This window comes from Dendrobium catenatum, unplaced genomic scaffold (assembly GCF_001605985.2).
Source record: "Dendrobium catenatum unplaced genomic scaffold, ASM160598v2 fragScaff_scaffold_695, whole genome shotgun sequence".
NCBI lineage: Eukaryota > Viridiplantae > Streptophyta > Magnoliopsida > Asparagales > Orchidaceae > Dendrobium > Dendrobium catenatum.
In genome coordinates, this window is record NW_021319157.1 from 68,106 (window position 1) to 94,515 (window position 26,410).

The 26,410-nt window shown below is 37.0% G+C and overlaps 2 protein-coding genes across 5 annotated transcripts; one reads left to right on the top strand and one right to left on the bottom strand.

Moving 5' to 3' along the window:
• The first annotated feature begins 757 nt into the window (after positions 1–757).
• On the top strand, positions 758–23,405 carry LOC110108269. 4 transcript variants are annotated; one of them, XM_020838848.2, is made up of 6 exons: positions 758–1,245; positions 18,180–18,548; positions 18,651–20,793; positions 20,914–21,227; positions 21,324–22,293; positions 22,450–23,405. In XM_020838848.2, exons 1-6 carry the CDS (start codon positions 1,084–1,086, stop codon positions 23,019–23,021), a joined length of 4,530 nt encoding a protein of 1,509 aa, XP_020694507.1. In that variant the 5' UTR covers positions 758–1,083; the 3' UTR covers positions 23,022–23,405. The 4 variants fall into 4 exon arrangements, with proteins under 4 accessions (XP_020694507.1, XP_020694506.1, XP_020694502.1 ...); XM_020838847.2 differs by having other exon boundaries at positions 18,651–20,364; positions 20,458–20,793; positions 21,324–23,405; XM_020838843.2 differs by having other exon boundaries at positions 21,324–23,405.
• A 1,449-nt stretch (positions 23,406–24,854) lies between these two features.
• On the bottom strand, positions 24,855–26,410 carry LOC110108266 (protein ALTERED XYLOGLUCAN 4). Its single transcript, XM_028695844.1, has one exon. It carries the CDS (start codon positions 26,239–26,241, stop codon positions 24,943–24,945), a length of 1,299 nt encoding a protein of 432 aa, XP_028551677.1. The 5' UTR covers positions 26,242–26,410; the 3' UTR covers positions 24,855–24,942.

Here is a 26,410-nt window from a genome sequence, read left to right on the forward strand (position 1 = left end):
TTTTTTTTTGATGCAAAATGATGAGGACCTCCATATCAAATGTTTTGAATGTTTGATAACTAGTGTTAGTGATTTTAAGTTTATTCGGTATAAGCAAATTGATTTTTTTTATTGTTATTTTATTAGATAAATATGTCTGAAAGTTCATTTTCAATTTTATATGCCTCACATTTTGTCTCTATTTTCTCACAATTAAAAAAAATAAACAACGAGAAGCTATTTTTACTATCAAAATTGCTAATATGTGATAATTTTAATAAAATAGTTATTTGATTTAAAAAATATATTTATAATATTTATGATAAGAATTAAAAAGTTATTTTCTCGACTATTATTTCACAATCACCTTTACAAAATAATGATGAGATCTCATTCAGACCCTTAATCAAATAATTTACAAATATTTTTTAATACATTATTCTTAGTTTACATTATATTATTTAATTCTATTTGTTTAGCAAAATAAATAGCCCATAATTATAAATTTTGCATCTTTAGGTTATCCTATTTGTTTTTTTAGCTGCAGGCCTTTTGTTTATTTTCTACACGTGTGAGCAGTGATTATACAATTTGTTTTTCAGCATAATTGGCTGTGAAAAAAAAAAAAGACAGAGTGCGAAGCCCCGCACGAGCCACGTGCACAGTTTGGCTGCTCACTGGCCCAATGGCTGCCCAGCCATTGTCTGCTCCTGACCTCCCAGACTGCCCGAACTTGCCCGTTCCTCCTTGCCGTCTACTTCTAGGCTTCTACAGTCTCTCTCTCTCTCTCTCTCTCTACCTCAGTGAAAATCACCGTTTTTGGACCTAAATCTCTCTTGAAATCCCTATTGGCTTCCCAAAAACAGAAATCCCTTCTCGGTCTTTGTAACTACGGTTGTCTCTTTCGGCGCAGTCTGGGTCTTCGATCGTTCTGCGGTGTCCACTTGCAACGGGATTAGGGTTTCGGCGACCTTCAGCAATCCGTAGATGGGTGGGGGCTGAGGCTTTTGTTTCTTGCATATTTTTGGTTTAGAAGTGAGGCGAATGGGGATTGTTTCTTCTGCTGGCGGGGAGAATTAGCGACGATTGATATGTGGGGAATTGATGTTTCACGCACGAGTAGGAATCGGAACTGGTTGTCGCGGTGAAGATGCAAGAAAAAGTAGTCAGCATATGCGGCCTGTGCTTACGAACGTCGCAGCAGCAGCAGAAGCTAATAAACCAGCCCCGGTTCTGCTGCCAACAACTCCCAAGTTGTTTTTGAAGGTACCTCATTTTCTATTTGGCCTCAGATGACCATAATTTTTCATGGGAGCTCCAGGATGATGGGGTTCTTATGATGATTTATTGTTGGTGTTTTCGGTCTATCTGGATTTATGGATATATGATTATGAGTGGGGTTTTAAGGTGTTATTGTTTATAGGATTAGGATAACGTTTTTTTTTTTTTTTTGGCACCTTTAGTTGCTTTCTTCAGCTGGTTGGTTCTAATTCGTTTACTGGTTGGAGTATGTTGATGTTGAAAACCAAAGGAGGAAGATCTTCTTGAGAGATCTTCTTGCAAGATCAAGAGAGGGAGAGAGGAGGGAGAGGAGAGGGGGAAACCGTGAGCCAAACTCTGCAAACTTTATTTTCTTGGCTGCTTTCCTAATACAAGCTAAAGCCTATTAATAGGCATAAAAGCAACATAACAAACAACATAGAATTGGCTACATATGCCAAACAAGAAACCTACAAAAAAACAAACCTAAAACTAGGAACAAAACACAACAATCTTCACCTTGGTCCTAGATTTAACAAAAACAAAAGCATAGCCACTGTTCATAAAGAACAGCCAAATAACAACTCTGTCGGTCTCCTCCGCCAAAAAACATCCACCGACAGCTAAAAGTTTCTCAAGAACCGGTGAATCATCTTCTTGAGTTTCTAGCTCCTCCCGACAGATCTCCTGTCGCACTGCGTCCAATGCAGCCAATCCCAAGCACCCCTAGCCCGGCTTCCGCGCCCTGTGCATCCACCAGCACCCTGCGCCTCAGTGCCCGCGCCCTGCGCCTCCAGCCCGCGTCCAAACGCTACAAGCCCGCGCCTTGCACTCATGTGGTCTCTCTCCGACCACATCCTGCACGTATCCACCCATGCAGCGAGCCCTGCGCCTCCACCTGCGCTCCGCTTGTCACCAGTGCCCCACACTCATATGCGGACTCCTCGTGCACCGCACGACTTCGCATCTCCAAGCGCCCCGCACTTTCAACCATGCTCTCCAAGAGCAGCCGACACTACCTCAGTGTCTCCCAGACTCCACCTGAAGTCCAAAACTCCACCGCAAAGATCCAAACTGATCTTTCAATCAAAGAATGGAAAAAAAAACTGCTTCAAGACCGATCGAAACTTGATTCAAGATCAAGCAAAAAATTCGGTCTCAATGGCTTCCATGCTTCTGTTCTTGTCCGCCTTCGTCAACCTCTAGCGTACCTTTCCTTGAAGCTCCTCCACCTTTCACCTTCAAGCATATTGATCGCTGCTCTCTTGACCGGCTAAACAATCGCAAGAAGGTGTCTCCCGATCAAGAAGCCTTCTCTGATTTCGCACGTTCGCCTGAAGCCTCGCTCACAATGGTGCACACCAAGCGACTCTTGATCCAGCTTGCAACTGCGGCACCAGGCCGCTACTATAGCTCCGATCCCAGCTAAGCCAGGCCTTACCTGAGCTTTCAGTCCCCTCGCTCAACCGGCGAACCCGGCCAAGAAGCTCACGCCGGACGTCCGACCTCCTCCTCACACGAACCCAAAGGCAAGCCCGCCGTTCAACCCCTCACACAAGCCAAACAGCGGACATCCGCCTCCGAGCCGATCCCGACCTCAACGTCGAGCCCGCCTCCTTCCTCTACGTGATGTTGCCTCCCTCACCGTTGGGCTTCACCTCCGTGAGAGCTGCAAGCTTCATCTGCTCCTACCTCCGACGATCTTCATTGCGAACCAGCAACCCACATGTGATTCTCCCCCATATCCCTAGCTCTGATACCAAATTGTTGAAAACCAAAGGAGGAAGATCTTCTTGAGAGATCTTCTTGCAAGATCAAGAGAGGGAGAGAGGAGGGAGAGGAGAGGGGGAAACCGCGAGCCAAACTCTGCAAACTTTATTTTCTTGGCTGCTTTCCTAATACAAGCTAAAGCCTATTAATAGACACAAAAGCAACATAACGAGCAACACACAATTGTCTACATATGCCAAACAAGAAACCTACACAAAAGCAAACCTAAAACTAGGAACAAAACACAACAAATCGCAATGTTTTGTGATCAATATGATGATGTTTCTTTTTAACAAGTGCTCCCTCCCTCAATAAGAATACATGATGATATGGATGAAACGTGTTCGCTTTTTTTGGGCAATCGGCAGTATTTTTTTTTTTAACACAAAACTTTGGCAGAACCGCCGACTTGTTTGTTTGAGAGATAAACTATCTTCAATCTTTTGGTACTCCTTTTTAGTATATACCTTTTGGTTCTATGAACTATTTGTTTAATCATGGTTGGGTTGTTCTGTCGTTGATTACTGACATTAAAATTTTGTAATTTTTAGATAACAAATTTGTTGAGGAGGAATAATAAATAAAAAAAAAAGTTCAGCAGTTTCGTAGATATTAGCCTTTAACCAATAAATTGGAGGTTTAAAATGGTGCTTGAATCTAGAAAGCGCCCATTCAGTGCTCCTTTGTTACGTTGCACTATTCTTTAAGGTTTATGCTTGAGAAGTTTTTGGACTTCATGTATCGGAAATCAGTCTAAAGTTTAAGCTTTTTTCTTTATATGATACAACTTACAGCTCTCCCATCTTTTAGTCCTATAGAAGATGGAGGTGGATCTTTTTAGGCACTGTATGTCTGTATGTATAATGGTATGAATCAAGTAAAGATATCTTTTCAAAGCTATGGTGCACAGACAGGGAACGACACAAAAAATATATGATATTGATACGGGTTGGACACGATATTATAATTTTTATATCTTAAAAATAAGTAGAATATTATAATTTAGAAATGACAAGCCATTTAATTAGGATTTGTGCATGAAATGATTAAAATGTCGAGAGTTGGGCGTCGATGTCATGGTGTTGAGAGGAGAGATGACAATGTTGTCTAGAGTTGGACATCAATGTTGTGCAAGGAACATTAGTCGTCGATATCGAGTGACGCCATTCGTCGATGTCGAGACGGCATCAGCGGTCGATGTAGAGACGATGTCGGCCCATCGATGTTGAGATGATGTTGGATAAAGATGAGATGTCGAGATGGCACGGGGGTGTTATTGTGATTGTAGAAATTGCTCGCGTCAAGCGATAATGTCAATACAATGTCAGACTTCAATGTTGAAATATTTTTTTGAAAAATTGATGTTTTAATTGCGTCAGACATCAATGTTGAGATGACATTAAACATTGTTGTGACCCTAATTATGACTTGCCAGAGAGAAATGTAAATGAGAATGATCGAGAAATGGGGTGTTGAGTGGGGTGAATGATTTGGAGCTATAAAGAGGAAATAAGAAATTTAGGTTTTTTTTTTTTTTAAATTTTTTTAATAAAAAATGAAATTCAAGAAATTATATTAAAAAAAACTTTTTCATAAAAAGTTGAGACATGCCTATTGGACACGGTGTCCAATTTATTTTTAATATTTTTAATAGGACGCGTCTTTGACGTGTTGGAGGTGTGTTAGATGCTTGTCGTATTCGAGAAGTGTTGGACATTGAATACTTCTTTGAGTAGTAATGTCTGTGCATCATAGCTTCAAAGTGTTCAGAGCTTAAGATGCTTTTCGTCCATTCTTGGTGAAGTGTGAAGAAAACATTTTGTGTTGATATTTTCTTTTGTTTTTGAAGTCTCATGTATCTTTTTATCTATTTAATTCTTTTGCAATGGATAAGTAGAGCAATATCTTTTTGCATATAGTTATCTTGACATCTAGTTGTCCATTGGTTACTTGTTTGCTCATCAATGGAAGGATATGTTCCTCTTCCGAAGGACCCATGGTTATTTGTGAGCAACTTTCATTAGATATTGTTGACTAATAACCCCTTTTATGCCACAAGGCACCAACACACCCAAACAGCCACAACATACCAAAATAATTTTAAGTATAGATGTTATAATGCATTTGTATTCATCTTCTTCTCTATACTTTTGAGATATGGATATTCATGTTACAATTCAATGATTTCATGAATTGATTTTTATGTCATTTTTACTAGTCAATATTTTGTTCAAGTTTTAATCTGATGGTTTCTCTTTTCATATTTTTTCATTCCTTTTTTACTTAGAGTACTTTTATCTTCTATCTGGAAATATGAAGTTTTCATATGCCTTGATGAGCAGTATTTTAAAAGTCACATCGGTATTGGGAATAAAACCACATAGCAAACAAAAACAAGGAAGAGAAAATTCAGCAAAAAAGAAAGAATACTAGTATTTAACATGTGCAAATCTAAAATCGGTGAAAAATCACGGAGTCCACACCACACCACCCCTAGAAATTCACTATGAAAGTGGGAGAAATTGTACAGATCTCTTATCTTTCACTCTTTCCTTATATCTCTTCACTCCTTATATCGTTCTACTATAGAACTGACATAGAGACACACATAAACATCACAAGGCTCTCAACTCTTCAAGTTAAATATGAAAAACGAGAAAGAAAATTGCCTAGCCTCACTCTCCACGCCACGCCACGACACGACACTGGGATTTGGAGCATCAGAACACTCTACTCTCTGCCTCCAACTTGACTGGAAATACTGCAGCGCCAAGGTTTAGAGTGACGCGATGCTATGCTCTCTTTCCAACTAGAGAATGTAGCACTACAATGCTTGAGTATACAATGATGCAACACTGTATGTTTGTACGAGAAAAAAAGAAGTTTTTTGGTTGCTAGGCCCCAGAACCCAAAGTTTTTTTATGTCATTTTTACTAGTCAATATTTTGTTCAAGTTTTAATTTGATGGTTTCTCTTTTCATATTTTTTCATTCCTTTTTTACTTAGAGTACTTTTATCTTCTATCTGGAAATATGAAGTTTTCATATGCCTTGATGAGCAGTATTTTAAAAGTCACATCGGTATTGGGAATAAAACCACATAGCAAACAAAAACAAGGAAGAGAAAATTCAGCAAAAAAGAAAGAATACTAGTATTTAACATGTGCAAATCTAAAATCGGGGAAAAATCACGGAGTCCACACCACACCACCCCTAGAAATTCACTATGAAAGTGGGAGAAATTGTACAGATCTCTTCTCTTTCATTCTTTCCTTATATCTCTTCACTCCTTATATCGTTCTATTATAGAACTGACATAGAGACACACATAAACATCACAAGGCTCTCAACTCTTCAAGTTAAATATGAAAAACAAGAAAGAAAATTGCCTAGCCTCACTCTCCACGCCACGACACGGCACTGGGATTTGGAGCATCAGAACACTCTACTCTCTGCCTCCAACTTGACTGGAAATACTGCAGCGCCAAGGTTTAGAGTGACGCGATGCTATGCTCTCTTTCCAACTAGAGAATGTAGCACTACAATGCTTGAGTATACAATGATGCAACACTGTATGTTTGTACGAGAAAAAAAGAAGTTTTTTGATTGCTAGGCTCCAGAACCCAAAGTAGGGCGAGGCTCCTTGCCCCCCCCCCATAATAAACTATACAATTCGATGTTTCCACACAATCAGATTCCCGACAGAATTAACAATTAGTTGATCTAGCTCAAGAGATCATCCTTATTATGTTTTAAAGAATTGTAAGTAGGAAACAGTAAAAAATTTAGATATATATGCCTTACAATTTTACTGGACCCTAAATATCTTTAACCAATAATTTAAGAAATGCATAGATTCCTTTCCTAGCAGCATTGCTTCCTCTCCCATCTTCTTTTATAAGGTCTATTTTTGTAGTAAGCGAGTGTATCCTTGAGGTTACTGTGATATAATTTGACCATTGCTTGCTGTTCGGCATTTTGCAGAGTAATTGTTCGAATGGCCATATTTAGGTTGTAGGGGAAGGCGAGACTGAGATACAACTTCCCGACATGGTTGTATGATGTGGTTGGGCTGGAGGGTAGGTTTTGTTGTATGCTTGTATGTTTAAGTTGATTGACTTTTTGTATGATCTAGCTCAAGAAATCATCCTTCTTCTTATGTTTTAAAGAATAGTAAGTAGGAAGCAGTAAAAAGTTTAGATATAGATGCCTTACAATTTTATTGGGCCCTAAATATCTTTAACCAAGCATTTAAGAAAGGCAAAATTTTCGGAAGCAGCATTATTCAAGCCAAATTTCGGGGAAAAAACATAAATTTAAATTATTTTTAAACGGAGCAAATGCGCTAAATGATATAGCGCAATATATGAATGCGTGTTCCCTTTCGACACATTCTTAAGAATGCGCTAACATTTTGAGCGCATTCTTTAGAGGGGCGCTTAATTATACAGCCTGTTAAGCTGCTTCGTTGGATGTTCCCGCTATTTGATGTTTCTTGTTCGTAGCGGGAACCAGATCCACAAATTCCGCGGACTGGTGGGGAAATAAAGGCTGCAATTATTGGCGGTGGTTGGATGTTGAGGGAGAGGAGAAGACAGATGCAATTTTCGGTTATCAATATGGTGGCAAAGTTGAATGGAAATCACAAATCCCCCTATCTCTCCCATAGTCTGTGCTGCTGTGCAAATCCGAGAGGTGAGTTGTGTTTTTTTTTTAGTTTGTTTAAATTATTTTATGTTAAAGTTGTTTTGACTTTGTTTTAATTTTTAGCAAAATTTTTTAACAGCGATGTTGTATTATTTAGCAATTTTGTTGAGTGTAATATGTTAGGTTTTGTATATTACAGTTTTTAAATTATATTATTTATTTTTATGTAATGTTAAAAGTTTATGAATTGTATTAATTTATAGCACATTTTATTTTTTGTTATATTTTTTAGCAATAAATTTAATAATATTTCGAAGTACTTTGACATATGCTTTAGCTTTAAGGAGTACATCATGTACATAAGTAAATCTGATCCAAACAACAATTTTCATGAGATTTATCAAGCACATATAGAAGAAGAGTTGATTTTTCAGCTTGACAGGCAAAATTGCTTTAGCTTTTATCCACTTAGATCTATAACTATTTAATATAATTAAAAATATGATATTTCTTACACGGCCAAAATTTTAAAACAAACGTGGTTTAAGCTGTACTTAAGGGAAGGAGATTATTTGCAATTAAATAAAGAAGAAAAAAAATGTAAGTTTGTTAAATATTTGCAAGTTATTTTTTTTTAGTTTGTTAAATATTGAATAAATATTTTTCATTAAGAGTTTTGTTAATTGTAGATTTAGGTATTAAATTCTTAAGTTGTAAAAGCTTAAGTAGAAGTGAAATATATATTTGCAATATATATAAAATATTTTAAAGAATTTTTGGAATTTGATTTTTTTTCAAAGTTTTTTTTAAAATTTGGTAAATCTCATTTAAGAGATGATTTTTTATTAATATTTGAAAATTAAAAAGCTCTAGAGATAATTACTAAAAATTTTGAAAATAATTTATTAAAAAAATATATGATAAATTATAATTATATTTGCAATATTAAAGCAAAGTATGTTCATAAGAGAATTTTATTTCCAATAAGTAAAATAAGAGCTTTAATGCCTTTTACAATTATTCACGATGATGCTTGGGAACCATCTACTATGTTTTTACTAATACCATCTCTAGGGCTCACTAGTTTATCTCTTTTATTGATGATTATATTGCTGCGACATTGATCATTAATTTAAATAAAAAATTTGAAAGTTAGTTCCACCTTTTTACTAATACCAAGGAAGACTGTATATTATGGGAGAGACATAGCTTACTATGACGGTCCGCTCTTACATGGATGAAGATGGTTTGAACAATGAAGGATGACAATATGTGCAAAGTAAGAGTATACAAATGGTAGGGCATATAACACCGATGAACATTCTCAAGGCTAGATATGCTGAGACAACAAGACGTCAAGATGGATCAGTTAAACTGATTGTGGCCAATTCAACATCTGAAATAAGTCACTGTATTCTCTATAAAAAATGGGACTTTATGGCAGATGCATTCATTGTTCAAACATATGAGAATTTGATTTATTAGCCAGGCAACTAACTTTTAAAATTTTGAATTAAAATAATGATCAATGTCGTAACAGTACAATCATCACTAAAAGAGATAAACTAGTGAGCCCTAGAGATGATATTAGTAAAAACATAGTAGATAGTTCTCAAGCATCATCGTGAATAATTGTAAAAGGCATTAAAGCACTTGTTTTACTTATTGAAAATAAAATTATCTTCTGAACATGCTTTGCTTTAATTTTACAAATATAATTATAATTTATCTTATTTTTTTAATAAATTATTTTCAAAATTTTGAGTAATTATCTCTAGAGCTATTTAATTTTCAAATATTAATAAAAAATCATCTCTTAAATGAGATTTACCAAATTTTGAAAAATAACTTTGGTCAAAAATTAATTCCAAAATTTTTTTAAAATATTTTAATCTAACTTCTTTGCTTTAATATTTGAAATACATTTCTAATTATTCCACTTTTTATATATATTGTAAATATATATTTCACTTCTACTTAAGCTTTTACAACTTAAAGAATTTAATACATAAATCTACAATTAACAAAACTCTTAACGAAAAATATTTCTTCAATATTTAACAAACAAAAAAAAAACATGTAAATTTTAACAAACTTAGATTTTTTCTTCTTTATTTAATTGCGAATAGCCTCCTTTCCTTAAGTACGGCTTATACCACATTTGTTCTAAAAATTTGGCCGTGTAAGAAATCCTATATTTTTAATTATATTAAATAGTTTTAGATCTGAGTGGATAAAAGCTAAAAGCAATTTTTCCCGCCAAGCTGAAAACCCAACTCTTCTTCTATATGTGCTTGATAAATCTCATGAAAATTGTTGTTCGAATCAGATTTATTTATGTACATGATGTACTCCTTAAAGTTAAAACATATGTCAAAGTACTTTGAAACATTATTAAATTTATTGCTAAAAATTATAACAAAAAGTGAAATGTGGTATAAACTAATACAATTAATAAACTTTTAACATTACATAAAAATAAATGATATGATTTAAAAACTATTATATACAAAACATAACATATTACACACAACAAAATTGCTAAATAATACAACATCGCTGTTAAAAAAAATTGCTGAAAATTAAAACAAAGGCAAAACAACTTTAACATAAAATAATTTAAACAAACTAAAAAAAAAACACAACTCACCTATCGGATTTGCATAGCAGCACAGACTATGGAAGAGATAAGGAGATTTGTGATTTCCATTCAACTTTGTCACCATATTTATAACCGAAAATTGCATCTGCCTTCTCCTCTCCCTCAACATCCAACCACCGCCAATAATTGCAGCATTTATTTCCCCATCAGTCAGCAGAATTCGCGGATCTGGTTCCCGCTACGGACAAGAAACATCAAATTGCGGGAACAACCAATGAAGCAGCTTAACATGCTGTATAATTAAGCGTCCCTCTAAAGAATGCGCTCAAAATGTTGGCGCATTCTTAAGAATGCGCCGAAAGGGAACACACATTCATATATTGCGCTATATCGTTTAGCGCATTTGCTCCTTTTAAAAATAATTTAAATTTATGCATTTTCCCCGAAATTTGGCTTGAATCATGCTGCTTCCGAAAATTTTGCCTTTTTCTAGTTAGCGAGTGTATGCTTGAGGTTACTATGATATAATTTGACTATTGTTGTTCGGCATTTTGCAGAGTAATTGTTCAAATGGACATATTTAGGTTGTAGAGGAAGGCGAGACGGCGATACATCTTCCGGACATGTTTGCATGATGTGGTTGGGTTGGAGTGTTGGTTTTGTTGTATGCTTGTATATTTAAGATGATTGACTTTTTTAATGATCTGATATCCATTTTGCAGTAATTTTTCTTTTTATTTATTTGCTTTGAACCATATTTAGTTAGAAAGCATTGATCAATATGATCAATTTCTTCCATGTGAGGGACTAGTCTAAATTTTTATCATGCTTTATGATTGCAACGGCTGTCCAAGTTCTTTTTTATACTTATTTTCCCTTGTTGATGATGCTTCTGATAAGAGATGCTTGAATTTTTATTGGCTTTATTAAATATTGGAATGTCATTAATTTCCTTACCAAGATATCATTTTGATTTTTTAAAGAAACATTGTTGGGGGTTCCTGATAATTCATAATGTTGATATATTTATATCTTTTTGTTTATCTATGTCATGCAAATTTGATAGGTTAATGTGACAAATAAATTAAGCATTTTTAATATTGTTTTGTTGTAACTTTATATCGTTTAGTCATCCATCTAGGTTTTTAAAATTTATTTCCTTTGGGTAGCATATTTAGGTGCTCTTCGTCACTTGTTCTGATGGGATGTAATGAATTTGCAGACTTAAAAAGTCCAGCTTTATTTTCGTATCCAAAGTTATTTTACTTGATTGTTCCGCACTTGTGGGATAAAGGCTTGTTGTTAGTCGCTCTTTATGAAGGGGAGTGCATGTTGTAACCAATTGCATAATTAAGTTTTTCCTCCTTATCATAGATGCCTTATTAAGGTTTTGGCAATATAAAACATTTCATATCTATTATCTAATAGAATTTATGTTGAAATATTTGGTTCATCATATATTGAGCATTCTTGTGCAAGAAACTAAGGGGTGCTATGCCGATCCCCAAAAGTGATAAGCTATGACCTAACTTAATTGTGATGAGTAGTAGTCAAGGGTTAGCTAAGATGTCAATCTCATGTGACACTTCAACTGAACCTGTTTGTGGTGAAAGTTAGCTAGGGTGAGCGAGGATGTCACCCCTAAGTGATGTGGCACAAGTTAATCTAACTGTGATGAAAATTAAGCAAAAAATTATTACGACTAGATCTAGGATTAAACTTGCCACATGGAATTTTGAAATTTTGAATGAGAAGATAAGAGAAGTGGTGGTCTATAGGATAAGATTATTAAATAGTACTTGTTTCCAAGAAACTGAGGGGCTATTTGGTTAAGCCGTAAAGTGATTGCAGTGTAAAATAAATGCTTTGAGAGTGAATGCAAGGGAACTATTTTTTCTGTTTGGTTGGATGTATGCAGAGTAAAGTAAAATCATGGAACTTTTTTTTGGAATACTTAGCAGTTGTTTGGTTGAGTATTTATAGAGTAAAGTAAAAATATTTTAATTTGATTAAGAATATGACATATTCAAGTACAAAAGATATATTAGCGAAATTGTCTTGAATGCATTTACAAACCTATATATGCATTTAAAAGCAAAAAATATGTCTTTGGTGCATTTACAAATCCGGTGCATTTACAAATCCGCTTATATAAATATGTGTCATGCAACCATAAATGCATGTTTTTAGTATGTCTGGAAGCTAGCATTCTCCATACGACTCCACATTGCAAAAGCAATTACATCTCTTTTCTCCAACCACTCTCGAGAGTCATCTGACATAGCTGCATGTGGACCTCTCACATGATGTCTTACTATCTACTCATCTTCTTACAAAATTAAGTCATCTCTACCCTTATTAATTATTCAGTTATGCAAAATACAGCAGGTGAGTATGATCTCAACTTGGGTCTCCAATGGAAAGTAGGGGTCACATTTTAAAATTGCAAAACGATTCGTAATGACATGACTGCACGGTTCACAGTTGTGCGAAGTGATGAATGTCGAAGATTAAATAACTCTTTATAATTCTTTGTCGAATACTATTGAAGTCCTTCAAGTGGCATCTAGCAGCACAGTATGGAGATATGAAACCTTTTTTTTTTTGTGGAGTAACCGCCATCAGCCAAATAGTATTTACCTATAATAGTTCTTGTTTGTTACATTTGGATTTCCTTAAGTAGTTCGAAGCCTTTATGTATAGCCTCATACATACCTTCTGAAATATACAGACCATCGGGCCACTCTAATGCATTTCGGAGGACAGTGACATCATGAGCGGAACCTTCCCAACCAGCTAGAACATATGTAAATCTCAGGTCAAAGTCAATTGCCATAGGACATTCTGGCTTGGGTATGATTTTCTTCATCTAAATGCAGATTCATAACCCTAAGGGACTAGCTTTAATGTGAGTTCCATATATAGCACCTACACAATCTTAGCATAGAGAAATGTATCAGAGAAAATAACAAAATACAAAAACAATTTAAGTAAAAATCAATAGGTTTTTCCAGTACCTTAAAGAAAGGCATGAACCTAGCATTAGCTTGTATCTTATATGGTGTTTCGAGTGATGGAGGCATAATCATTTGATGTTGCAACTCACCAATTGCATGTAAGACAACACTCAAGTACCTGCTAATAGTTTCCCCAGGTCTTTGAAAGTTGAATCGAATCACTTGATCATGTATACTATGGCAGAGAGTATGCAACATCATAGCAACTTGTTCTTCAATGCAAACGTGGAATGTGTCTGCTAGTAAATCTCCTTGTTTGCAACAAGTTGCATAAGTTAAAAGAAATATTCTTTCCTCATTCGCACCATATTTATGCAATCCGAATCAGAACCAAGGTATAACCTAGAGAGATATTTGATGCTGTATGCTCCGTTCAAGATTATATTTTTGCTTTCTTCTCCCTACCTCATGCATAAGTAGGAATATAACACTCACCATTGTAGCAATAGCCATATGAATAATTGAACGTTGTTGATTATCATGGAACCGTATGTCATCTGAATCAACTAAGTGATATTCAACTTTTTCTAATCATTCATCCATCTTTGGAATAGAAGTCAAAACACACTTCAATAATATCACAGAAATTATATGTAAGAAGATATATATGAAGTCATTTCTCTTCTTCCATAACCTTTTTAATTGAGAAAAAATGCACATTTTTTTTGGAAAGGATTCTTTTTTACTTGCTGCAATGGAGCAAATTCTGTATAGGAATTGAATGAAAGAACTATGGTTTTTTTACGTTATTTGCAATGATAACAAATTCTGCAACACTCAACAATTCAAGAAATAATATAAAACGAGCATTGTTGCCTTCTTAAAATATCTGCAGCCAATTATTTCTCCTACAATTTTATGGGTTAATTAATTATAAGTATATTCCTTCTAAAATCTCTCACTTTCAGAGAGTTATAGCTGCATCCAAACTAATAAAAATCTTATCTCTCTTCTATGGCGTAGAATTATTCCACATCTGACATTCTTAGCCATTGCTTCTCCTCTTCCTCTCATATCAATAACATAAAAAAAAAAGAAAAAAAACTAACAAGACATTATCTTTTTTTACTTTATAAAGTTTCAGTTTTGAGAGGATATGAACTACTGAAGCTTACAAATAGAAGAGAATCTTCTGTTTGATTTTTATTGAATAGAGAGGAATTAGCAGGTGTTACAGATATCTCTCACTTGAAGAAGAGGAAAATGAAATAAAAAAAAAAGTTAAATAAGATTGAGAAGGTGGAGAATGGCTAGTTGCAAACAATTTGGAAGAGAAAACAGAGGTATTGCTGATAGCAAAATTATCTCAATAGGAAGAATGAGTTCTTTGAGGAAGTTCAGCTCAAATTTTCACTCTTTTCGGGAGCATCGAAGGCCATGTCAATTAGAGGAAAAAAAAAAAATTATAACTAACCTCTAGAAGCAGTTCCCGATTAAGTTGTGAACTGGAGCAGCGACGGATGCGACATAGTGTGTGACGGTCACGAGCAACTCTCTCGTCGAAAAAAATGCAATGATCGTTGGGAGCTAGTTGCGAGCACGTGTGTATTAGCAGTGATGAAGGAGAAGACGAGATGCAATAGACAGACCTGCTTCTGGTTCTCGAATGCCTTTGTCTGCTGAAATCCTTTCTCGCGCGGTTTTGAGGGAGTTTAGAATACTTTGGGAATTTTATGTTACTTTTATACCAATCAAACATCAAAAAATTTAAAACCCTTGCATTTAGAATACTTTGCACCCTAAAATATTCCAACCAAACAACCCCTAAATGAAAATGGGAAAAATCTTAGGATATTGCTGAGGCTATAAGTTATTCTTTGTTGGATTGGGGCTGGCTAATTGTGGATAAAGAATTGAAAGGGGCTTCTTTTTTGTGTTAGCTTTTTCTTTTTTGGAATTTTATGTTGTATGGAAAAAACATAGATATAGTTGCTCTTCCCTATCTTTTTTTTTTTTTTTTTTGTCGAGGGATGGCTCTTATTGCAATCTCCATATATGATAGTAACTTGTACATTTTTTGCTTTTTAAATTAGTAATGCAAATGCACTTTTCAAGGTTAGAGAATTGAATTGAAAGATAAAATTATTGATGTTAATAACATTAGTAATAGGATGATTGCTATTAAGATAATTATTTGAAGAAATTATGAATTAGGTTGGTGCTTGCACTTTCTAATTTTGTTGGAAGTTAGTCTTAAATTTTGATTTTGGGCAGAGATGAATAAGATACTATATTTTGTACCTGTTAAAGAAAGGATAATTACTGGAGGTGATTTAAATGAGCATATATATTTTAGTAGGATGGGCTATGAAATGATTAATTGGAATAGGAGATATAATGATGTAACCTTAGTTCTTAAACCAAGTAGGAGAACACTATAAATGCAAATTAAGATACTTCCTTTCAATTTCACATAAACAAACACCAAAATGATGGACACTTGGTAGAAAACTAATATAAGAATTTGTTAGGAAGTCGCATACGAAAGAATAAATAACAAAACACATAAACTATAAACCCTCAAAACAATCACGAATGACCACCTCACATACTAACACAAACTAGGGAATGTGCTCAAAGGAAAGGACAAACCTGCTAAACACCATAGAAATTATGATCCAACACAAGACTTTGTTCCTCCAGCAAATACCAAAAGAATAGGGCACATTACCACTTACTACTCATAATAGTTTAGAGAAGAAAGATACATGTGGAAGGGAAACCGTGAAGAGAAGTATAAAGAAGATCGAGAGGAAGAAGTAGGGGTTAGGGAGAAGACAGCTCGCAAGTTAAGAAAAAACCCTCAGGTTTGAAATGGTCACTCTCCAAAAACTCCAGCAAAAAAAAATCAGCCACTATATATAGGAGAAACAAAGGAGAAAGAGCATTTAATTGCTCATATAAATGGATAACAGGGTAACCAAACAACTAGCAGGAAAAAAAAACCTAGCAGCCATCAATATAAGGGAAGGAATGGGCCAAGCCCAATAAAGAAAAGAAACATCCCACAAATAATCACCCAACCAACCACTAAGGAGCAAGATCAACATATGTGGAAAGACAATTGTATGAACCGACTTGAGAGCACCAAACTCGGCATGATCATGGGTTGTTTTCCATCATAAGTTATACGAAATAAAATTAAATAGCGTCCAAAACACAAGAAAATAAAAAATATAAAATGATATATCTTGACTGCATCATATAAAACCTAGAAGCTATGCTTGATTTTACAAAATCTAAGATCTTGAAATGATGAACATATTCTTTAAGAAATGAGAAAAATATGTGATTCTTTTCTAAAGTGGATTCACCAAATCGCAAATGAATTTTTTTCTTTATTAGAAGAAAGAAAGACATTCTTGTAAATATTGTAGCATTATTCATTGTGAAAACTTAACCACACAATATAGTAGTTTTGGATTCATATCTTACATGTGAAGAAAACAATCAAAGAAAATATGACTCCAAGATAAGATAGTGGAAGTTGAAAAGTGAGAAACATTTTATCTTCCAACATGTATTGCTAAGAGAGACATTTAAATTCTTTAGCTGAGTCAAACATGATGTTGGATAAGATGAATAGTTCCATTATGATGATTGTTGTAGAAGTTTTCTAAGGGAGTCTAAATCATAAACGAAGAAGAAGACTTGGTAGCGAAGTGAGGAGATACAAAGGTTATTAAGGAAAGTAAATACACTTTTAAAAGGTGAAAAAAATGAATCAAGAATCCTGATAAGGCTTATAATTATTATAAGAAAGCTAGAGGTCTGGCAAATTGAATAATAACTAAAGCAAAAAACTATATTTTATTATGATTTATACAGTAGACTTGTCCCAAAGAAAAAAGAAAAAGAAATATATAGAATAATTAAAGTAAGAGATGAGAGATATAGGAATTTTGATTAAATTAGATAGATTAAAAGTGAAGATGATAGGATATTGGCTAAAGGCGAAGGCATAAGGAAATAAGTAAAATTTCCTTTGAAAGTTACTAAATCAGAGCTTGAGGAAGATATTGTTTTGGAAGAGCATAACAAACAATATAGTGAAAAAAGTGGATTTAGCTCTGAAACAAATGTATAAAGATAAAATTTTATTTTTTGAAGAGATATCTATTGAGGTTTTGTGAGTTATGGGAGAAACTGCAATGATCTTTTAGCAAATATTTTCATTAGAATTTTGAAGAGTAAGACGGTTGAAGATAAACATTTTGGTATCATATTTAAAAGTAAAGGCGTTATTCAAGATTGAATTAGCTATAGAGAAATTTAACTTATGTAAAAGATACTAATGAAATATAACCTTTGAAAAATTACATCAATTTTAAAGAATCATTTTGGTTCTATGTCGAAAAAGATCTATGGAATAAATTTGTGTTAAGATAATTAATGACTATATGGAGAACAAAGAAAGGATCTTTATATGATTGTATTGATTTTGAGACAACATATGCTACTGCCATGGAAATTGGCTTGATGTGCCTAAAAGGCAGAAATGTGCGTGTCATAACATTTGTTTACATTATTAAGGATACACCAGCTAGTTGATTATCTAAATGCTTATAGATGATATTCAAAGCAAGATGCCTTGATGGATGCTTTTTGTAAATGATATAGTTATAATTAGTGGGACATTCACCGAAATAAATGGAAAATTAAAAAAGTGGAGCAAATGTTTACATGATGTCAGCACAGTTAAGAGGGCTGAAGGCGCATCAATTATGCCTCTGCTTTGACTAGTTTTTTTGTTTAAACACTATTCTGGATGTGCGGGGTATCTTAATTTGTGCTTGAAGAGTTTTAGCCGTGCAGTTATTTTCTTTGTGTACGGTGCTTCATTATTTCATTTGGTTAGCCCTATATTTTGTTTTACTCTAACTGTGATATATGAATTTAATGTAGGATGGACGCAAGATTCAGGTGGGCGATTGTGCACTCTTCCAAGCTGGCAATGCTCCACCTTTTATTGGAATAATTCGTAGGTTTTCAACAGACAAAGAAGATTGTTTGAAGTTATGTGTAAACTGGCTTTACCGGCAAGCTGATATAAAGCTTGCAAATGGCTTATTGTTGGAGGCGGCGCCCAATGAAGTTTTCTACTCTACTCATAAGGACATAATTTCTGTCACTTCAGTGCTTCATCCTTGTAAAGTTGCTTTTCTAGGCAAGGATGTTCAGCTTCCATCAGGGATATCTTCTTTTGTGTGTAGGCGTTTTTATGACCTAGAGAACAAGTGTCTATGGTGGTTAACCGATCGTGGTTATATAAAGGCAAGTTTTATTGCCTTCAATATACAATGTGAATCTCTTAGAAATTAGATGTCTTCTTAATAATATTGGCACTTTTTCCTGACATTTTCCTTTGTTACTCAGAGGAGACGAGAAGAGTTAGATCAGTTATTAGATAAAACTCGGATAGAAATGAATGCAACTGTGCAGTCTGGAGGTCGTTCTCCCAAAAATTTGAACAGCCCGATTTCAGCACAGCAATTGATGCCTACTCCACCAACTTTACAGAATAATGGAACTACCTTCTCTTCACAAATTAAGGGAAAGAAGAGGGGGAGGGGTGATAAAGGTATGGAGTTGATTAAACGAGAGCATATTCTAAAAGCAGATGATGGTGATTCTGCTGTTTGCAAATTTGATAACATCACGATAAAGGCTGAGATTTCCAAAATAACTGAGAAAGGTGCTTTAATAACTACCGATGGTGTGGAAAAGCTGGTTCAACTGATGCAGATTGATAATAATGGAAAATTGGACTTAGCCTGCCGGGTCTTGCTTGCAGATGTGATTGCAGCTACAGATACAATTGACTGCCTTAACAAGTTTGTGCAGATCAGGGGATTGCCAATATTTGATGAATGGCTTCAGGAGGCACACAAAGGGAAGGCTGGTGATGGTCCCAAAGAGACCGATAAATCTGTTGAAGAGCTTGTGCTGTCCTTGCTTCGTGCACTAGATAAATTACCTGTGAATCTTAACGCACTCCAAACTTGTAATATTGGCAAATCCGTGAATCATTTGCGTGGTTCTAAGAACATGGAAATTCAGAAGAAGGCTAGAAGCCTTGTGGACACATGGAAGAAAAGAGTTGATGCTGAAATGAAGACTATTGATGCAAAAACTGTTGGGTCAAGTCAAGCAGTTACATGGCCCGTGAAACCTGGTTTCACTGAAGTTACTCATGCTGGAAGCAGAAGAACTGGTTCGACCGGCTTAACTATGAATAGGCTAATCACTCAGCAGTCTACATGTAAGGCTTTGCCTGGGAAGTTTGTTCCTGCAGATGATGTTGTCAGGCCTGCTACTCTGATTGCAGGATCTCCAAAGCTGCAATCACCACCTGCAGTAACTAGCTCAAAAGCTATTGGTGTTACTGGGGCTTTGGACCTGCCTCATGTGGTAGCAAAGGAGGAAAAGAGCAGCAATTCAAGCCAGTCTCAAAGCAATAGTCAATCTTGTTCTAGTGATCACGGAAAGACTATTAGCCCTTGTTTGAAAGAAGATGCTAGGAGCTCAACTGCTAGATCAGTGAATGCTAGCAAGACCTTTGTTGGTTCATCTCATCCTCAAAAGTCAAGTAATGGGTATATGGCAATCAGCTGTTCTGGGGGACAGAAGGATTCAAGCAAACCTGGCTCTGTTAGTAGGACTTCGGTAGTTGATAATGCTTCGCAATCTGCACTCAGTTGTGCAAGAACAGTCAATATGCCAGCTTCAGATCATGGCAGCAGCCACAGGTTTTTTGTTAGACCGCCTAACCCGAACCATAGCCCTTTAAGAAGTATTAGCGGAAGCTCCTTGGAGGAGCCCTCAACTGGTAGCAGAGCATCATCTCCTGGTGTCTCTGATAAACATGACCATGGAGATCCTGAAGGAAAAACAAGGAATGATTCTGATAATAATAATATTTCTGCTAATCTAAATGCTGACTCATGGCAGAGTAATGATGTCAAAGTGGGGCTTGTTGGATATGACCAGGGTGATGGATCAGCAACAGTTGTACCTAGGGAAGAAGTTAGAGCTGCTGTTGAAGCTGGAAGTGCATCAGAAATCTTGAGAACTGCCTGTTCATCATCAGGTAATGAGAGGGGTACTCCTTTTACTGATCCCAAGATGAATTCTTTTAGCTCGATGAATGCGTTAGCTGAGAGTTGTGCCAAATATTGTGAAGCTAGCTCGCCTTTACCAGATGGAGATGATGTTGGAATGGATTTACTTGCCAGTGTTGCTACTGGAGAAATGCTCAAATCCGACTTGGTTTCCCCTGCTGCTTCTCAAGGAAGTTATCCTGCCAAGGAGGACCACTTTGCGGGCAGTAATGTGCCCAATGTCAGATTTTCTTCTGGTGTTGCGGGTTGTCAAATTCTCAGTCCATCTGCTGAAAATAATGATTTCCACTCTCACAAAGATGGAAACAAGAGTGGTTCCGTCTTTGTAAAAGATCAGATACAGAAGGTGTTTCCGAAATTCACATGTAATGACCAAAAAATGGTACTCTTATTGGAAAGTAAATTCACTATTTTGCCAACTGATCTGCTGCTAGAAATTCAAATGAAACTATGGAACTTGTTCTTTTATGTCATGCAATATTTGAAGCATTGTTATTTGTTTGTTTGTTTCCCTGTAGGTTTCAAGGGACAGCTCAACAGAGAAGATGTGGATCAGGACGAAGATGCACGAGGCGTTGATGGGAAGGTTAGTGATGATTTCACTGGGAAATCTGAGAGTCCGGTTGGTGAAACAAAGTCCTGTGGCCATGTTTGTGAAAAAATTGCCGAAGGGAGTATGCATGCTTCTGATTCAGATAACAAATTGCTGTTTCATTGTGTTGGTGGAAGTTCTGTACAGCAACCTCCTTCAGATAAATTAGAACAGAGGCCTCCCACCTTAACTGGACAACAGACATCTTCTATTGTAGAAGTTACAACAAAGGATGTGGAAGTAAGTGGTGATGCAATTGCTACCGCCATTGCTGATAAGGTTCAATATACAGAGAATGTCTATTTATTGATGACCAAAATATCTGATGTCTTGCAGGATGATTGCCAAGATGCAAGCGATAGGAATGTATCTGCTGAAGAACATACTGGATTTACTTCAAGCAGTCATGTCATGGCCAATGGCACTGAGACCATTGAAAGGAAAGGTTCTCTTGAGAGCTGTGTTGCAGGCTCAGTTGGCAATTATGAACTGTCCAATATATCTAGGGAAGCTGAATCCCCTGCAAGAAAGGAGGAACTCGTATCAGTGTCAGAGGCTACCTCATATGTAGCTGCTGCTGCTGAGCGAGATGCTGGTGGTAAGCTTGACTTTGACTTGAATGAAGGCCTACCTGGCGAGGATATAAACCAAATCGAGCCAGCTACGACAGTGACACCTGTTTCAACAGCTACAAGGATGCCAAGCTTACCGCCTTGCATATCTTCTCTTGTTTTAAGTAACTCACCTTGTCCAATAACTGTTGCTGCTCCAGCAAAAGGACCGTTTCTTCCTCCAGAGAACTTGTTAAAGTGTAAAGGAGAACCTGGATGGAAGGGTTCAGCTGCTACCAGTGCGTTTCGCCCGGCAGAACCTAGAAAGGTTCTTGACAGGCTGCTCACTACTGACGTGCAGTTATCCGACAGTGCAACTACTAAGAAAGCTGACCCTCAATTGGACATTGATTTGAATGTTCCCAGCGACAGAGTTCTTGATGATTTAGCCTCTGAGAACTTCCCTGACACTACAGAATCTGAATCAGGTATCATTATCAGCACTCCAGCTGCAAGAGCTATTGGAGAGCTTGATCTAGATTTGAATAGGGTTGAAGAAGATATGGAAAATGGCCATTGCTCTGCTAGCTCCAGCTGTAGATTGGAAGTTTCACTGTTGCCCAAAAGATCTGTGTCTGAGACACTTGCTAATGGGGAGATGAATATGTCGAGGGACTTTGATCTTAACAATGGACCAGTTCTCATTGAAGTAGGTGCAGAGCCTGTCCGAAGGAAACAATTGCTGAAGAGCAGTGGTAATGTATCATTTGTTCCTTCAATTAGTGCTCTCAGAATGAATCATACTAATGCTGGAAATGGGTGGTTTCCTGCTGGAAACTCCTATCCAGCAGTTGCTGCTCCATTCTTACCTGATAGAGGAGGGTCATCCTACCCAATTGTTGCATCTGCAGGGGCCCAGACGATTTTGAGGCCAGTTATAGGTTCTGTTGCCTATGGAAGTGATGTATATAGAGCACCAGTCCTTTCATCTTCTTCAACCATGGCCTTCTCGCCAGGTGCTACGTCATTGCCTTATGTTGGCTTCCCTTTTAGCTCTAGCTTTCCGTTGGCATCAACTTGCTTCACAGCTGGACCAACAACCTACGTTGATTCACCAGCAGGTGGTGCTTCATACTTCCCTCCCATCTTTTCTCAGATTGTTGGACAGGTAGGTGCTATGCCTTATTCTTATCCAAGGCCCTATGTGATAAGTCTTCCAGATGTTAATACTAGTGGTGGAACTGAAACCTGTAGCAAATGGGGGAGGCAAGTTCTGGATTTGAATACTGGCCCTGGAAGTACTGAGGAACTAAAAGACGACAGGATGCGTTTGTCTTCTAGTCAAATTTCTGTTACCAGTTCACATACCTTAATGGAGGAACAGTCAAGGCTACATCAGCTGGGGATTGGTAGTTTGAAAAGGAAGGTGCCAGGAGCTTGGGAAACAGAGAGATTTAATTACAGTCATTCCTCATGGCAGTAAGAATATGTGGTATAATGGGAAAGTCATTTTGTCGTTGGCAACTTAAATACTAGTGTCTAGTTAGCCGGCAGTTGAATCTTTTTTGCGTCCTCTTTTAGGCTTTGCAAATCTGTTGGCATTGGTGATATGTATTTTGTTCTTGTTCATATGGATGAGAGTAGATAACCTTGGATTACAGGCACCACCAGCTTTAAGGAATTTGTACCTCTTTTTTTTTTTTTTCTCTTCGTATAAGTTATACACATTTGAGACCCTTCCGGTCCTTGTGTAGGTCAAGGTGATGTGGAGCTCGTTCGAATTGAAACCTTGAGTTAGTCCTTGTAAATATTGAGATACGATGCTTTCCCAGAAAAGAAAAAAAAAACAGTTTTCAATGTTCTAGCAGTTGCCATGTTTTACTTTACTCCCTGTCCTTTCAGCCATATTTATTCGCAAACCTTGAGGACAAAGCATGGAAGAGGATGTTAAGTAGTCTGCTTTACTAAACATCTTCCTCAGGTAAAGTGTGCTTTTTTGGATGTAAACCTGTGTTCTGCTGATTAGTTTCTTTTGCAAAATTGTTTAAGCTTCAACATGCATGCTTGATTTTATTGCATCAGTCACTTGTGTAACTTTTATTGAATACTGATCCATTTGAGACCACATCTCACTGGAGAGATTATTCTGTGCGGACACTTGACACAGCTTATCATTCAGAGATGAATCAGGTGCAGCCATATCATCCAATACCGAGTAGTATCGAACTGCGGTACCGAGTAGAGGGTGACGTGACACATTTTCATTGGGCTCTGGACAATGTTCAGTGTCCCCACAGAATAATTTGCCCTCTCACTGAGGCATAATATTGTTTCATGGTTGTATGAACTAACCTTCCACAGTGAAGGGATTGTATTTCCCCACTAAGTTTTGTGAGTTAGAATTATCATTCATTCATAGAACCATGCTATACTCCCTATAGGGGTAGAAGCCGTTGAGAGCTATTTCTTCTGTCATTTTCACGTTTTTACTCTCTTCTATGATTTGATTTGACTACTACTGATGGTTACTTTGCTCTTTAATTGCTTTAAATGAACTAGATTTCATTTTTTAGTGATTCTTTTGCAGGTTTTGATTTGGAGAAAAGAATATATTTACTACTTTTTCAAGGCAAGATCATGCATCCTTCTTAATATGATATTTAGTGACGTACAGCAAGGAATTCATACTGATTGCAGTGAAATTTTGTAATTTTGTTCAGTAAGCAAATGAGTAAAAAAATTATCTGTTATTAGCTTATTTACTTATTGAGGTATGCATGAGCTATTTGCAATCATGAAACATATTTGTAAAATGTACATGTTTGCAATGTATTTTTATCTTCAATGTAAGCTGGATTGCCATTTTAGGTCATCTCAAGAGTAATAATAACAACAGATTGTTGTTTGAGAGGATGTTGAAGTCCCGAGAGGAGATTGATGATTAGTTCTGAAGAGTTTTCTCAATAAATATTATTTAGTGTAATCAAGTGATAATAAATGTAACAGTACTTCAATATCCATTTCTCAAGTTCAAATTCTCTCTCATGCTGCACGACCCTTTAAGTATGGAGAAAATAATTGTGGGTCTTATACCTGTGGGGCTAATTGATGGTAGGCTCGCTGAGGAATTAGTTACGCCGTGAAGCACCTCCTAGGGGGATGGCAGTGGATAGATACCTAAATTCCAAAAAAAAAAAATGATTATATCTAATGCATAGAGAGGGTGACAACTCAAGCATTAATGTCCTAAAACAAGATAATATTACTTTTAATTTATTACCTTCCATAAAATAAATACTCACTAACTCCTTGCATAAGATTTAATCTACAATTGATTAATTGAATACATGAGATAAAGATCATATAAAGCATTTGTATCATAAAAAAAAAAAAAAAAATTCAATCTATGAGACTTCCTCCCTCCATCTTCTCACCATCTCCAACAGTATCTCATTCCACGTATCAATAGGTCCCGGCAAGCACCAATGAAGGCAATCATTCTGTACCCTTTCCTTAACCCCACCTTCAAATGGGTTCGGGTTCATGTAAGGCCCAGGATGCCCGTCAGGCCTCATCATCGCCATTCTCGTCACATCCAAAACTTCCACCTTTACCGCCGCCGCCGCAGCCTCCTCGAGCTCAATATTCCTCATTTCCTTGTCCATATACTCCATCTCCTTCTCCCCTTCCCGAAACGGCTCCTTCCTCGCACATGCTCCTGCCTTGTCCCACTCCCCTTCAAAATGCGCCGGAGTAAAAGTCGTCACCACAGCCATCTTCTCCTTCCCCTTCCCCATTCTCCCCACAGTCGTCCTCACAGCCGTTCTCACCGACCTCCGAAACGCGTCGAAGAAACCCGTCTCCGTCATGTTAACCAAATCCTTACAATGGTGACACCCGAACACTTCGCCGCCTCGGTCATAAAAGATTCCGGGGATAAGAAACCAATGCCCCGCTGATAAAACCACTATATCAATTCCTTCCAGCTCCGCCGCCCATTGCTCGTCGGCTGAATCCAGAAACAGTTGATTGTGCGTCCTTCCCTCCGCCGCCGACTTCTCTATCCCCTTCACTAGAAACGGTGACCAGTATACAGAGAGGGTTGTGTTATGAGATCGGAAAAACCACCGCCGGAACTTATTCTCATCCCCGCGGTTGTATACGAGGTCCGGTGGGCCGTTGGCGGTGGACAGAAGGCAGAGGAGGGATTCCAGTTGGTTGCGAGCAAGAGAGTCGCCAACAAAAGCCAGATGTTTGTTAACGAGAAGGTCAAGGAAAACGGCGGCGGAGAAGGGGATGAGTTGGCAGCCAGTCGGCTTCCATCTCCAGTGCAGATAGCCCGTGTCCGGCCGACCGTGGGCCATACAGTTCTGACCAGACTTGATCGTTTTGCAAGAAGTATCGTTGTACTGCGGAGGGCGAGGGTCAGGAACCCAGCGCCCGTCGGCGAAATCGCATCGCCTGCCGGCGGGTACTTGAGCCGTGGCTATTCTGATGGGCTGAGCAACTGGTTCTTGAGATAGAATGGTTGTGTTGCGGAGAGGGGGACTTAAGTGGTTGGGATGAGGAGAAAGGAAGAAGATATAGAGGTTTAGCAGAGATAAGGGTATGATTAAGAAGTAAATGGCGGTCAAGATGAGTTTTTGTTTGCAGGGGACAGCGAAGGGAAATGGAAGGTGGAGATGAGGGTTTGTTGTTCCCATTATAGCTCTGTGTTTCACGGGAAAGCTTGCTTTTTGCAGCAGGACTGTTGAGAAAAATGAGAGGAGAACGGAGGTGCCAAAGGCAAAGGAGAGGGGAGAGATGAGGAAGAAAGGTGTGGGCCCTGAAAAGAGCGGTTGTTGTGAATTTTCCTGCAACTACTCCGGTCTC